At 32.4% G+C, this 15,797-nt stretch overlaps 1 protein-coding gene across 3 annotated transcripts in view; it reads left to right on the plus strand.

Annotated features, from left to right (window-relative positions):
- The window catches only part of LOC149557795 (hyperosmolality-gated Ca2+ permeable channel 2.1-like), a 177,095-nt gene extending 175,281 nt beyond the window's left edge, over positions 1–1,814 (plus strand). For all 3 annotated transcript variants that reach the window (XM_089832288.1, XM_089832290.1, XM_089832289.1), the window contains 2 exons: positions 536–769; positions 1,101–1,814. In XM_089832288.1, coding sequence (XP_089688414.1) covers positions 536–769; positions 1,101–1,370 — 504 coding nt within the window. In that variant the 3' untranslated portion in view covers positions 1,371–1,814. The remainder of the gene's footprint in view (positions 1–535; positions 770–1,100) is intronic.
- Positions 1,815–15,797: the final 13,983 nt, after the last annotated feature.

The following is a 15,797-nucleotide window of genomic DNA, read 5'->3' on the forward strand; positions in this document are numbered from 1 at the left end:
GAAATGAAAAATATAAACCTTTTGAAACTGAAATATCTTATTGAATCTACTCTTAGAGTTCATAATACATGGAGCAGCAACCTCTAAAGATAAAGCATGGATTTCCAGAATGAGATTCTCTATACCTTGATCGGGAACAAATTGTGGATGCAACATGTAAATGTGCACTCCATATTTTGGGTTGTTAAATATATGCAAGTTTAGATTTTTTACAAACATTGCTCTCTTTGTTATTCTCTTATTTTATTTTTATGAACCTAGTGACAAAACTACCAACTTAAAGGTTTTGTGCAATTCTTCCATTTGAAAAACTGCATCGCTCTCTTTATTATTCTCTTATTTTATTTTTATGAACCTAGTGACAAAACTACCAACTGAAAGGGTTTGTGCGATTGTTCTTTTCGTAAAACCTTCTGTTTATGCATAGGTTGTGTATACCTATAAGCTTTCATGCTTATGTAATTTTCTAGCAAAACGATGAAATTATATAAAGTAAAATGCTTTTATGATTCAAATTGTTGTGTGATTTTTACAGATGCTGAATGTGTACTGTTCCAAATATGATACTGGAGGACGGTATTGGCCAGTTGTGCATAATGGCACAATATTCTCTTTGATCTTGACACAAGTTATTGCACTGGGAGTGTTCGGGTTAAAGCACTTTCCATTAGCTTCAGGGTTGATGGTCCCACTTATTGTGTTTACTCTTCTTTTCAATGAGTACTGCAGGCAACGTTTCTATCACATTTTTGAAAATTACTCAGCAGAGGTATCTCCTACAATCCAGACCACCTGTGCATGCATGATTTTGTAGTAAATGACAGGTCTTCCAACTAATTATGACTAATAATTCATGGCTTTACTCTCTGTACTTTGAATACCTGCATAATGTTTTGGTTTCTTTGAAACTGTTGAAGTAACTCAGCTTTTCTGGGTTTAAATCCATATTCATAATTAGTGGTCATAGCATCCTTGTATGTTGCCCGTTAGTTGAAATATATTACGTTCAACGGATAAGTAACAAGACTCATGATTAGGTGTTGTTATTATGAATATGCGTTATCTATACTGACTTGTATCTGGCATGGACACTTTTGCAGATTCTAATAAACAAGGACAGGGAAGATGACCAAAGCGGCCAACTGGATAACTTTCTTAAGACCTTAGATTCTAAATATTTGCATACAACTTTACAACCAATTGAATTGTCAGACTCAGAGAATAAAGATAATGTGATTGCCGAGAGAAATTTAAAAACCAGCATGATTAACTATCCACTCATTAGTGTATTTCGTCTATCACGGCTTAAAGAGATTTACTTGTGGTTGTCAATGACTTTGGCATATCAAGAGAGACAAATATCAAAATAAAATAATTGAAAGTGCATTGCAGGATCTGCTGGAGGCCAACCCGCCATTAGAGATTTTGAATGTCTTCTTCTTTCTTCGAGTTTGTGCTGCTTTAGCTTACAGATTTACAAAAGCAAATATTGGAGCGCTTGCATAGAGAAAAGGAAAATGTAAAAACTGGCTGCAATTTTATTATTTTTATAAATTGCATTCCAATTTTTCTATCTATATCATTCATTTTGTACAAACCATTTCAATTCTATGTAGATATATTCATTGTGTAAAATATATTTGTGTAAAGCCATTCTCCATTACAATCAGCCCGTGTCTCAAGAGGTAGTTTGATATGATCTCCATTCTTTAAAAGACAACGCCCAACTGTGCAGTTGGGTGGGTTGGTTGAAAAACAAAGAAAAATGAGTTGAATATTTATGATTTCAATATTTCAAGTGTTTCTTTTAACAATTACTGTTGATGTACCATGCTCCTTACAGATGAAGATTAAAGTCATCATTGGTGCAACACGTATTTGATTTAAAATTATAACTTCTTTTTAAAGTAATAAAATGCTATTTGAATTTTTAAATCCTCACACATTTTGAAGTGACTAAAAAATAAAGTCAAATGCAGATTGTACCATTCATATCATCTTTAGAAAAAAATTTAATCGATATGGAGGGTGGTCTAATAAAATAAATGATTGTATCTACTGATATATATATTTTAATAGCTTTAATGCATTATGGTTTTGGGATATTGTTGTCATTTGTAAAAAAATGATAGTTTCTTGTTATAAAGCTCCACATTGCGAAGTTACCATAGCGATAAGTCAATAGTATAAAATACATATTGTATTATTCAATATCATCCATACAATTTATGAAATTATTCATCGTATTTACCGAGTGTTGTGATAGCTTGAATGTATTTTGCTTTTGATAATGTTGTGGCCTGTAATAAAATTATTTCTTATCAGAGGGAAGGAAACATTTATTGGATTGTCCCTCAAGCACTTAAAAATCTTGTTTTAATTTTAACTCTCGTGATTAAAAACTTTTAGGAAATCAATTACCTTTTTTTTGATCTTATAACTCTGTCAGCATTTTGTATGCTCATCTCGCCTTAAGGTAAAAGGGCCTGTTTGGCTGCAGGAATAGGAATAGTTATTTTGTAATACTTATTCTGATAAAGAAAATGGGGGTATGTATTCCTATTTTCTGTTTGGTTCAGCTAGAATTTGATGGGGAATTCGCAAACCCAAAAATTTATGTTTTCTAAAATAAATAAAACTGGAATAGGAATATGTATTCCGATTCCACCTATTTGGGTGGAATTACTAAACCTTATTTTCGGGCCAAAATTGGAATATATATTCCTATTTTGCTTTGTATTCCAATTTCAAATTGGTGCATCCAAACAAAGAATTCAAAATTTTAAGAATTTACATATGCTTATTCCGCTTGTATTCCCATTACCAAACGAGCTTAAAGGAAAATGGCTAAATATGCAAGAATTGAGGTCTTTTATTGTTTATTGGGTTCAGTACTAATTCGATAGTCTCGTAATGACCTAACTTTTACTACCACTACTACTTGTCCAAATTCACAACTAGAAGGTTGATAAATAAATAAATTAAAAGCCACTGTGATAAGATAACTATATGCAATTGTTTGCAAGGAGATATTTTTGACAATAATCCATTTCTATTAATTTAAGCAACGGGCCTAAAGGAAAATAGCTAAATATGCAAGAATTGAGGTCTCTTACTCTTTATTAGGTTCAGTACTAATTCAATAGTCTCATAATGACCTAACTTTTACTGCCACTACTACTTGTCCAAATTCACAACTAGAAGAAGGTTGATAAATAAATAAATTAAAAGCCACTATGATAAGATAATTATATGCAATTGTTTGCAAGGAGATATTTTTGAGAATAATCCATTTATATTAATTTTATTGCATTTAGGTATCAATACATTTAACTTTTTTATTTGAAGCTAACAAATTTTGGGTGCCTCAATTTTTGTGAGTTGTAATATTGGTATTTGAGTCTTGTTAATATTAATATTAGTAGTGTAGTTGGCAATTTTGTTTGAGCATGCAATTTCATCATCTTGTGCAAGTTGATGTTTACTTTTCTTTCTCATCCTATTAGGAAGATGACAATTTTGTTCTTACATGGAAGTAGGCATCTCACTTTGATGATCTTGGACTTTGGTAGGTGGCAAGTAATATGTAGTGACAAATTTACTACAATCTATGATGGTTATTATGGCATTCTTATTTACGACATTCTATTATGACAGAATAGACAAATGATAGGAGACACATTTGTATCGAGAAGGCAGGCACCATTGAGTAATAATAAATTGTAAGAATAGAACTTTCTAATAGTTAGTTATGAAGGATTCTCTTATAGTTGCAAGTGTTGTTTGCTGTGATTATTTCTATGACAATTGTACGATGTGCAAGAGCTTTTTCCATATAGAAATGTATTAAATTTTGGGCCCTTGATATACAAGGCTTCAACACTTGGAGTCAAAGCTTTATGTGTCATGTGTCATTTCCATAATTAGAGGCTTCATCATTTGTTCTACTTTTTCTTATATATAAGGTTGTCTTGAAGTGCATTATGCATGTTATGTTTTGTAGGTGTACTATCTTGTGGCTAGAGGTGGATTGTTGGTCTCATACTCTTAGAAGCTAAGTGAAGAAATCATAATTGTAATTGATTAGATTCTTGAGATACAAAGAATTGGGCTTTTAGATTGGAGATTCTTCATTGAAAGAGATTCACATACTTGCGCCTATCTATTTGTATGTTGAAAATCTTTATCTAAATATGTTCCTATGATATAAAAGTAAAATTTGTAAGAAAAATTGTGCTATTTTTCCACTAGATTAGTGTTACTAAGTGTTTTTTTGTATCTTTGCTTCCTTTTAATAGTGCTCAACTTGTAGAAGACACATAAAACAACCATTGATGACATAAAATATAGAGGACTAAAAAGGGACTAGGAATAGTTTATCAAACCAAAAATACCAAGACTTGTGATATGTCAAAAAATTAATGTCAGCTATAGGAAATCAATTAATTATTGATAAATGTGAACCATTACTAATATCTTTACTTTTCAAATAGTTCTACATCTAACCTTGTAACTTTGTGTCATCATATCAAACATAGATATGCTTCATACATACATACATACATACATACATACATACATACATGTTCTTGGCTAAAGAAATGAAACTTCGTTACATTAGAACCAAACCATCTCCTTCAAGGCATGTGTATCACCTAGTTACTTCACTTTGGCAAGGGATAATATAGTTGACTTTTATTTTTTGATTCCAATTACCAACACCATTAAATATTGAAAACACAACAACTAATTGAACTTTGATTTTTGAAGTCATCTACTTGTTCTACATCAATAAAAATAGCTCTTATCTATGGCATTAGTAAATGATAAGCAATAATTGAAAGCTTCCCTAAAATATGTGAATATACTTGGTTCCCCAGTCTACTATCAACATAATTTTGAGAAGTGTATAATGTTTGAGAATATCAACTAATAAAAGAGACGTGCATCTCTCGTATACATTAGTCTTTGTAAGACTTGGTGGTTACCTCAAGAAATAATGGATTTTGTTTCAACAATGAGATAATTGTTGAATAACATATAATTTGTTTGTAAGTGTTTGGAAACAACTTTATGTAAAATGCACAAGATAACTTGGGGGGAGGGTAGGTGTGAGTGAATAAATTGTTTATAAAAAATAAATTTTCTATTGAATTATATCCATAAAAACATTTTATAATTCCTTAATCACAAAATAATTTAAATACGAAAGAAACAAATAAAAATCAAGAATTACAACACACTAAGGCACCAAATCTATAGGAAAACCCTTGTTAAGGGAAAAACCACAAAGGCAGTTAGTTCTTAAGTATATAACACCTATTATGGTGAAACTAATTAAGGTGATATTTATAAAGAATACTCACTACAAGTAAAGAGTCACTACAAGAGGGCTTACTTCTTGAACAAAGGCTCATTATTTAGATCAAGAAAGGATCCATCATTGATTCACCTTTGAAACTTAACCAAAAGATCTGTTGTTATCTTATGTTCACTACTTTTGATAGTTAACACATGTTAGTCCACACTACACATCACACCACTTCACATGAACATATCCATAAACATAGAGGGATATAATTCCCTTTACAATTCTTCATCGTATTCACTCCATCAAGAAATCATCCTTTATTTATATAATCCTCATACTCGTAAGATCTTCAAAATTTGGCTAAGTATATTCACTAAACATGATTCATATTAGGTTGGCACTTAAGCATTCACATGGTAGAAAGGAATAAAAAGTGAACCCTAATACATCTTGACTAGGACCAAGAGATACAACATACATGTTACTATTCAATTTTCATTCACAAGACCTTAATAAGTGAAAGTGTAAACACTTGAGGTTGGCCAAATCTAGATTAAACATAATCAAACTTTTAACACATGCCTTCGAAATACATAAAATTGTACTATATCAACTAATTGAAGATAGAAACATTGTAAGGACAATTTGAGACATACATCACAATAATTCAACAAGTGGATCATGTATTTCTCACAAGAAACTCTACCAAACACTATTACCCATTAGTAAATGCAAATTCATTTGGATTTGTTGAGAATGGATTGAAGAAGTTAATCAAAGAGGAAGATTGTTTAGAGAGATTGTTGAAAAAGACTGTGTTTGAATCATTGTTTTGTCACTAATGTCAAACCTGCTATTTTCTAGTAATACAACTGCTTATAAGATTCAAGTACTATCACTTAGTTGATTGATGAAGATGATTTGATCAATAAGATGCAACAAAAGCACATAGAGGAAATGTTGAGTTATGATTATGTAATGAAGTACAAGAATCAGTTGAGACAGTGATAACATGATGTATTGATAATCTACTCAAGCTTACAAATGTTAGCTACACTAAGAAAGGTTAGAAGAACAAGTTACACAAAGTTTGCATGTCAAGCTTGACCAAGTGGATAGTAGGTGCCGAGCAAAGTTAGTATAAGCCATATAGAAAATTAGTTGGAGCTAATTAAAAGGAAATTCTAGTGGATGATAAGAAAAACAATTGATGCCGAGCATTAGTAAACTTTAGTTGATGTTGAGTGATTTTATAGAGGATGCCGAGCAATCCAGTATGTGCTAAGCATTAGAAGGTTGATAATGCCGAGCTGCTACATTATTTAAAAGATCGAAGATTCGCTGAATTTGAGCCGACAAGTTTGTTTTCTTGAATTTTGTAAACTAGGTGGAATATAAGGTTGATGAGCTGGTGGCACAAAATTTAAGGTAAACCATTTTTAGGCGTATTCAAAGTGGATTCTAGAAGAAGATTCTATAAAAGATATGAGATATGGGGTAGATACATTGTATCCTACCTAATCCATTTGAACCCTAAATTGGACGGTGAAAAATGAGTGGGAAATTATCCTAATTTCCTATTTATGGGAATGTTTGGTCATGAAACAAAGTTGTTATGTGCAAGAGCCTAAGGAAGAGAAGGAGTTAAGGGCTTTTGTTCATCAAGTGACCTAAGAGAAGAGTCTACAATGGCATGTTAAGCAAGAAGGCTTAAGGAGAAGAATGCTTGAAGGCTGAACAAGCTATTAGACCTACAAAGTATGAAAGCCAAGCATAATTGAGGACCAAACATAGATCTGTAATCTACAAGAGAAGTTGTAACTTGTATAAGATCAAAGCTCTACTGTTACTTTCTAGAAATTGTATTAGCCTAGAGTAAATCCTTTGGATTAAGGTTGACCTAATAGTCATTTGTAAATCCTTTAACTGGGTGGCATTCCAAGTGAATAGCCTAAAGTCTTCTAACAAGACTCACTTCTAATAGGGTGATTGAAATCCCTTAACTGGGTCACATTTAACAGTGTGTATTGTAACCTTTAATAGGGTTGGCCTTTCACAGGGCATCACTTCAGAAGAGTGAAAAGGAGTAGCATGTTACTAGTGGTTTTTCCCAAATTGGGTTTCCATGTAAATCATTATGTCAAGTGTGTTGATGAATCTGTTATGTTTCATGGTTTACATTTCTGTAAGTTGATTTGACAATAACCTACAAGTTTTAGTGATTGCATAATCTTATGGATGCATGCATGGATATGAATGTTTAATGGGTTCACTAAGTTGTGAAAAGTTTTATTTATACATCTGGACCTTGGATAATTGATTCACCCTCTCCACCCTCTTAGTTATTCTAAAAGCATTTCAACAATTGGTATCGGAGCCATCTGCTTAAGAGGACTAGTTTGAAGGTACTAGAAGCACGAAGATCAAAATGTCAAAAAGAAATGTACCCAAGCTTAATAGAGATAACTTTCCTGCATGGCAAAGTTTGATGAAGATACACCTTGGAGGACTTGGAGATCATTCACAATCTACCATTTTTGTGGAATATGTTGATCCAATTGGAGTCCTAACTATTGAAGATATGAAGAAGAAGAAAGAGCACAATTAGGCAATATTGGAGATTGCCTTTGCCCTAAGCTATGCCAAATTTGATAATATCAAAGGTCTTGATAGTGCAAAGAAAATGTGGGACGACTTAGCCACCATCTATAGAGGAAACAAAAATGTTCAAAGAGCCAAATCTGAGAGTCTCAAAGGTAAGTTTGATGATATAAGAATGGAAGAAGGTGAGAATATTTCTCAATATGTTGCTAGAATAAAAGAAGTTGTTGGTGCAATAAAAGGAGCTACTAGTTAGATAGATGATGATACTATGCTAAGCAAAGTCTTGAGAACATTACTGCCTATTTATGCTATTAAAGTTTTTGCAATTCAAGAACTAAGATGTATTCCAGGAAATAATCTAACCCTTGAAGGTCTAGTAGGTAGACTCACTACTTTTGAGCTATCTAACTTTGACAATTACAAACCTGAGAGTCTTGAATTTGCATTCAAAGCTAAGTTGTTATTGAAGGATTCTGATGAGAAGCAAAAGAAGAAGAGAGATAAAATATGTGTCTAGTGACAGTGACATAGATGAGGAAGATGTTGAAAAACTGGAAGCAATGTTGGCAAGAAGATTCCACAAAGGTGAAGGCAAGTTCAAAGGTAAGTTACCCATAATTTGTTTTAATTGCAATGAGGTTGGTCATATTGCTGCAAGATGTACACAGAAGAAGAACTACATAGGTGGTGACAAGTACAAGATCAGAAGAGAAGATGATAGCAAAGATTACAAAGATAAAGGCAAGAAGTCATGTTGCATTTCTAAAGAGGAAACAAGGGATGATTCAAATGAACATGATGATGAAATGGTATATGTTACAATGAAGGACAAATCTGGTGAAGATGAGGCAACTACACTTGTGACTTGTGTGAAGAAAAATGATGGATCATTTACAGTGGGTTCTCACATCACATGGCTAGAGACAAAAGTAAGTTCATTAACTTGAATTGTTATGATGGAAATAGTGTGAGATTTGGTAATGATGCACCATGTTTGATAAAAGGAAAAGGTTTTATCAAACTCACAGATAATATTTCATGTGACAATGCTTACTATGTTGAAGGACTAAACTATAACTTGTTGAGTGTGTCACAATTGAACAATTTGGGATGTGAGGTTGAATTTGAAAACAAGATTGCTAAGATATATGACACAAATGGGAAACTAGTTGGAAAAAGTGATCAAACTAGAAGTAATCTATTCTATCTTGACATAGAGGATGTTACTTGTCTTCTTGTAAAATTTGATGATGTATGGCTTTGGCACAAGAGGTTATGTCATGTTAATTTTGATAACTTTGTTAGTATCAATAACATGAAGAAAGTTAGAGGTTTTCCTAAGTTGAAGAAACCTGATAATGTAATGTGTAAACAATGTTAGTTAGGCAAAATGACAAAGTCAAGTTTTAAGAGTAAAACTTATACCTCTAAAGGAATAATGGAGATTTTTCATACTGACTTGTGTGGACCAATTGAAGTGCAAAACTACAAGGGAGATAAACACATAATGTTATTTGTTGATGACTACTCTAGGATGATGACAGTTATGCTTTTGAAACATAAATCTAATGCTTTTCAAATGTTTAAGTGGTACTTAGCAAGAGTTGAGAAAGAAATAGGTAAGAGTTTGAAATTTTTGAGATCAGATAGAGGAGGAGAATTCACATCAAATAAATCTGAGATGTTTTGTAATGACAGAGGAATCAAAAGATAGACATCTACCCCTAGAACCCCTCCACAAAATGGAATAGCTAAAAGAAGAAACAAATCTATAATGGACTGTGCTACACTCATGATGGAGAAGAATGTTGCTTTGAAATACTAGAGAGAAATTGTAAGTACAACTATTTATACTTTGAACCATGTGCAAATTAAGAAAGGTACTCACGCAACACCTTTTGAACTATGGTGTGGATATCCACCCAATATAAAATATTTTAAGTTATTTGGAAGTAAGTGTTACATTCTTAGAGATGTTAGGAATGAAAATCTTGATGCAAAAAGCGAAGAAAGTATATTCCTAGGATACTCCACATGAAGTAAAGCTTATAAGTGTTTGAATACTAACACTAACAAAATTGTGGAAAGTACAAATGTGAACTTTGATGAATATACAAAAGTAGATGAGGTTGAACCTATGAAAAATCTAGAAGAATACAAATTATTTGTATACTTCTATGAAGGAATGCCTGTTGAAGAAGATGCTGCAAATCAAATTTCAAATCAACAAGTTAGTGTGACTACCGAGTCACACCTTATGAATGCTGAGTTGCATTTAGGAAATTAGCTGCATTCAGATGCCAAGTTACAAAATGAAGTGATTCTGAGATGAGTATACATGAAAGAGATGCTGAGATACCTGATAGAGATATACACAATGATTCTGAAGTTGAAGGACAAAATGAAGAAACAAGAGATGAACCAAGATTGTCAAAATATGTCAAAAGACATCATCCTGGTGCTCAAATCATTGGACATAAAGATGCTAGAACAATGCCAAGAAACAGATTGAGAAGTGAAACATGTTCACTGAGCTTGAAGGAACAAAAAATTGTAAAAGATGCACTAGAAGATGTTAAGTGGTACAAAGCCATGGAAAAAGAGATTGAATAAATAGAGAAGAACAAAATATGGAGTCTAGTTCCTAGACCAAAAGACAAAAATGTGATTGGTACCAAACAGGTATTCAGAAATAAGCTAGATGAAAATGGTGAAGTCACAAGAAACAAAACAAGATTAGTTTGCAAAGGATATGCATAAGAAGAAGGAATTGACTATGGAGAGACATTTGCCCCTGTTGCTAGATTGGAAGGAGTAAGAACTCTACTTGCTTATGCTGCATACAAAGGTTTCAAAGTTTATTAGATGGACGTTAAATCTGCATTTTTGAATGACATATTGGAGGAAAAAGTTTATATCGAATAGCTAGAAGGTTTTGTTGATGTTAACAATAAGAACATGATATGTAGACTGCACAAAGCTCTGTATGGTTTGAAACAAGCACCAAGAGCATGGTATGAGAGACTTCATCATTATCTTGTGAAGATTGGATTTGAAAGGACTAATGATAACAACAATCTATACATAAAGATAGAAAATGGAAAAGGTATTTTGTTATCTAAAATATTTGTTGATGATATCATATTTGGAGGTCAATATGCTTGATGTAAAGATTTTGCGTATCAGATGAAGCAAGAATTTGAAATGTCTATGTTTGGAGAGATCAAATTGTGGGTTTGCAAGTATATTAGATGAAATATGGTATATACATCACTCAATCAAAGTATATGAAGGAAATATTAAAAACTTTTGGATTAGATGATTCCAAACCAGTAAGTGCACCTATGGTGACAGGACACAAGTTGTCAAAGAATGATGGTTCAACTGAGGTGAACCAAACAATGTACATGTCTATGATTGGCAAATTGCAATTTATGTAGTACATAGCAAATTTGATATTGCATTATCTGTAGTGATAGTTGTAAATTTTTTTGCTAATCCCAAGAAGAATCATTTAATGGCTATGAAGAGAATAATGAGACATCTGAAAGTAAAAGAAGGGTTTGGTCTATACTACAAGAAGAATGAAAAGTTTGAATTGAGAGTTTACACTGATGCTGATTGGGGTGGAAACATTGATGACAAAAAGAGCACTAGTGGAGGAGCATTCTTCTTAGGCAAGAGACTAGTTACATGGACTAGCAAGAAACAAAATTGTACTTCACAATATATTGTTGAAACTAAATATGTTGCTGCTGCTGTGAATTGCACAAACATCGCATGGATCAACCAACTACTTAAAGGAATGAATGAAGAAATCATAGAACTAGTGATACTTTATTGTGATAATACAAGTGTTGTCAATATATCAAAGAATCCAGTGATGCATACAAAGACAAAGCACATATCAATCAAGTATTATTATTTGAGAGAATTAGTTTAAGACAAATAGGTGAAGATGGAATATGTCAACACAAAGGAGCAAATTGTTGATATCTTCACAAAACCATTACCTAAGTATGGTCATGAGTATCTAAGAGGTAAATTAGGGGTGATACCCCTATCAAAAGCTATCTAAATAACAAGAGGACTATCTTGCATCAAATAAGCTGATTTCCATATTTTTGTATGTTTGATGACATTGTAGCTTCTTGAAATGGTATTGAGTTGTAAGGGATTGTGGATCATAATTAGATTTAAATCACTAGATAATAATAATATTAGACCCACCATTAGTGGATGTAGCCCAAGGATTGGTTGAACCATGTTAAATATTTGTGTCTTATGTTCTCTTCTGTGTGCTTTGTTATTTTATGATATTGGTTATATTTACATGTGACTATTATTTCTGTCTCATTAATCTAAATAATAAGATCCAAATGGAAAAAAATTACAAATTTATCAAAGAAGTGTTTAGATTTGAGTCATAGCCTTGACACAGATACATGTAAAATAAATGAGCATGAAGGAGTAGAATCACCATGAAATTTTAAAGAAACCTTAATATTTTGTATCTAATGCAAAAAAATAACAAGGGAAAAGAATCATAACATACACGCACATAGACACACACAAACACACACATATACACATGCACATGCACACACACATATGCGCACACACACATGCGCGCGCACACACACACACACATGCACACATGCAGATGTGCACACACACACACACACAAGTACCCTTGTGTGCACACATGTGAGCCACAACTAGAGTATGCATAGAGAAAACATCTCATGTAAAAGGTAAAAGAAATGATACAAAAAAAGAGGGAAAAGGATATAAAATATATGCCCTAGAATGTATGAAAATAAACGTCTAAAGGTATATAAAGTTCTTTTACACATGAAACCCTTTGTCATCTTTCAAACTTAATAAGACCTTTACATCCATGGCTATGATAGAGACCTTATAGATGGTCACCTTCATTCCCTTGAAATATTCTAATCCTAGAGAAATAAATTAAAAATTAGTTAGTAAGAATACCATTTTATTAACATCTACAAAGAAGTCCTCATTTCCAAAAGTTAAAAATGCATAAATATTCATTCAACTACATAAAAAAAACTATAAAAGGGCCCAACTATCATGCCCAATATTTGAACAAGACACACACACACACATACACACACATGTACACACGTGCGCGCGCGCACACACACACACATGCATGCACGCGCACGCATGTACACACACACACACACACACACACAATATAGTTAAAATTTTTGAAACACTTTAAGAATTCATACCAAATCATTAATAGATTATTGGTATAATTATCAATTACTTTAAATCATATTTAAGGAAATATTTATAGTGAAATGTGTACACAACATTGAAATACCTCTTCTAATATTACAACCACGATTAGATTTTTACAACAAATAAAAATTACATAAATGAAGATCTATATGTGATCTTTACGATACAAATCTTTTATAAATTTTGATAATAATTTATCTTGAAAAAATCCAATAGAGAATGAAATATTCAAATATTTTCTTCAACACAAATCCATATGAAACCTGTAGAAAATAATACTAGAAATTATGGAGAGCTCACCTCCCAACCTAGGACTCTACGAGACCGCCCACCGAGCTTGGAGAACCAGGACCAACCAAGTACAATCAAACACAAACGCACAATAACACAATTGCAATATACAACATATAACACCCTTTTGAGCTTACACAACAAGTTAGCATAACAACCAATAGAATTGATGAAGGTGTGCCTAAAACCTTGAGGGGAATCCAAATACATAAAATCAAATTTTCCTTCACAAGGCATACAAAATAAATACCAACTCTCACAAAAATTCTCCCCTTTTCTCCTCCAAAGTGTATAACATTGTATTGGTACATGCATTCTATCCTACATACTTATCCCTCTTCCTTCTAGGGAAGAGACTCTGCACTCATGGGAAAGGCCCAACTAACCCCTTCACCTAAAAGCCATTACTTCCCTCCCAAGGGTGAGTGATGTCCTTTCACACCCAAAAACATCATACTCTCAAAATAAAGGAAAAAAGAAGAAAATAAAAAATTGATCCATAACAAAAAACACAACATGGATTATATACAATACACATATGCATCTGTAACAAAATTTGCACAACACTTATATAGGAATACAATACAATACATAATTTCTAAAAAATGGAAAAAGCTCCAACCTTTCTCCAAGCAATGGAAGATCAATCGATTTGAGAAGAGCCCTCTATCATTCCTTGATGAAATCTCCAAACTAGAAAATCTCCAAGAACTAGAGAGTGGGTGAATGATAGCTCTATTTTCAAATTACCCTCTAATTGGAAATTAAACTCCCTTTTCTACATCATGAAAGAGAACAACAACCTTAAATCCACCCAATCTTTCCTATTTTATTTGAACACCAAATTACTAAAGATAATGTAGAAAGTTAGGTAAGATTTCTCCCATTTTTACAAGACTTGAAAAATGGGATTTGGCAAGGGTTAGAAAAGTGATTTATACTAAAGTAAACTCAAAATTAAAGTCCTAACATATAGTACTAACATGTAGGTAACTTAACTTCATGAAAAGAACACTGTAGGACTCTAATACAACCCTCTAAAGTCACCCTAAACTTGAAGTCCTAATTTATTCTAATTAGATCCTTCATATGAAAATATTATGCAATAGGAAATAACTTAAAAATTTCTAATTGGTTAAAATTATGGTTGGGTTTCTTTTTCCAATATCTCAATCTGACTTTCCACTTAAAACCATAACAACACAAGTGCCAAGTGACACTATAAAACATACACTTTAACATTATGAGTGGCAAATCAATTTTTACAAAATGAATTTAATCTAACATGTGCTCATTCAAATTATGTTCACAAAGTAAAATACTTAACAATGAGGTTAATATCTCTTTATGGGATCTAACCTTGACATTCTTAGTTAATACAAAGGTATAGTCTTGGTTCTCCATTTTACCATGGTTATTTCTTGCACACTCAAATTGCATATTTGTAGTCCAAGATAAATAAATCATAAACATATATAAATCTAAATCAATTCTATATTTGATAATTGAGTCAAAACATAAGGAATTTCTCAATCAAACTTCAAATAACATTTTTCCATTTCTAAACCATTGTGCATATATGATACTAGCATAATCAAACTAAACATTATATAACCGTTTGCAACATTTCATGATCTTCAAATATATAATCCATCTAACCTTTTCATTTAAACATAATTTCATACTCAATAAAATAACCAAACCAAGAACATAAATGTAAATAATCATCAAGCATCATCAATAAGTTCTAACATCATAGAAATAAACCATCTCATAGTATCAAATAGTCTAAATAAAAGTCTAAAATAAGTCTAACATATAACCATGTCTCAAAATATAAAGTATCTAAAATGTAAATAAAGTGCAATGTTAGTTATGATGGGCTAGGGTGAGGTCTCACATCCTCCCCCTAGGCATGAACATTCTTCTGGAGTTCATCAAAGAGTTATGGGTATTGTGATCTCATTTGTGCTACACCCTCCCATGAAGTTATGACCTCATCATAATAGTCCCACTAGATTCTAACTTGGCCCAACTCTCTACCTTGAAGTGATATGGTCTGTTAGCCCAAAATGTGAATGGGCTGAAATACTAATTGCCCATTTGAATCCACCTGCAAAGTATCTCAAAGTATAATATAAGATTCATCATAAATATACTTCCCTAATACTGAAATATGAAACACATCATGGATGCGTGATAGGATAGGTGGCAAGGCTTAAAAATAGGCAACTAGTCCTATCCTCTTTAGTATCTTAAAGGGCCCAAGAAAATGAGGCACCACCTTAGAACACTTTCCAAAATAGACCAAACTCTT

Source organism: Cupressus sempervirens, chromosome 5 (assembly GCF_028749045.1).
Source record: "Cupressus sempervirens isolate cs-2001-9-10 chromosome 5, ASM2874904v1, whole genome shotgun sequence".
Lineage (NCBI taxonomy): Eukaryota > Viridiplantae > Streptophyta > Pinopsida > Cupressales > Cupressaceae > Cupressus > Cupressus sempervirens.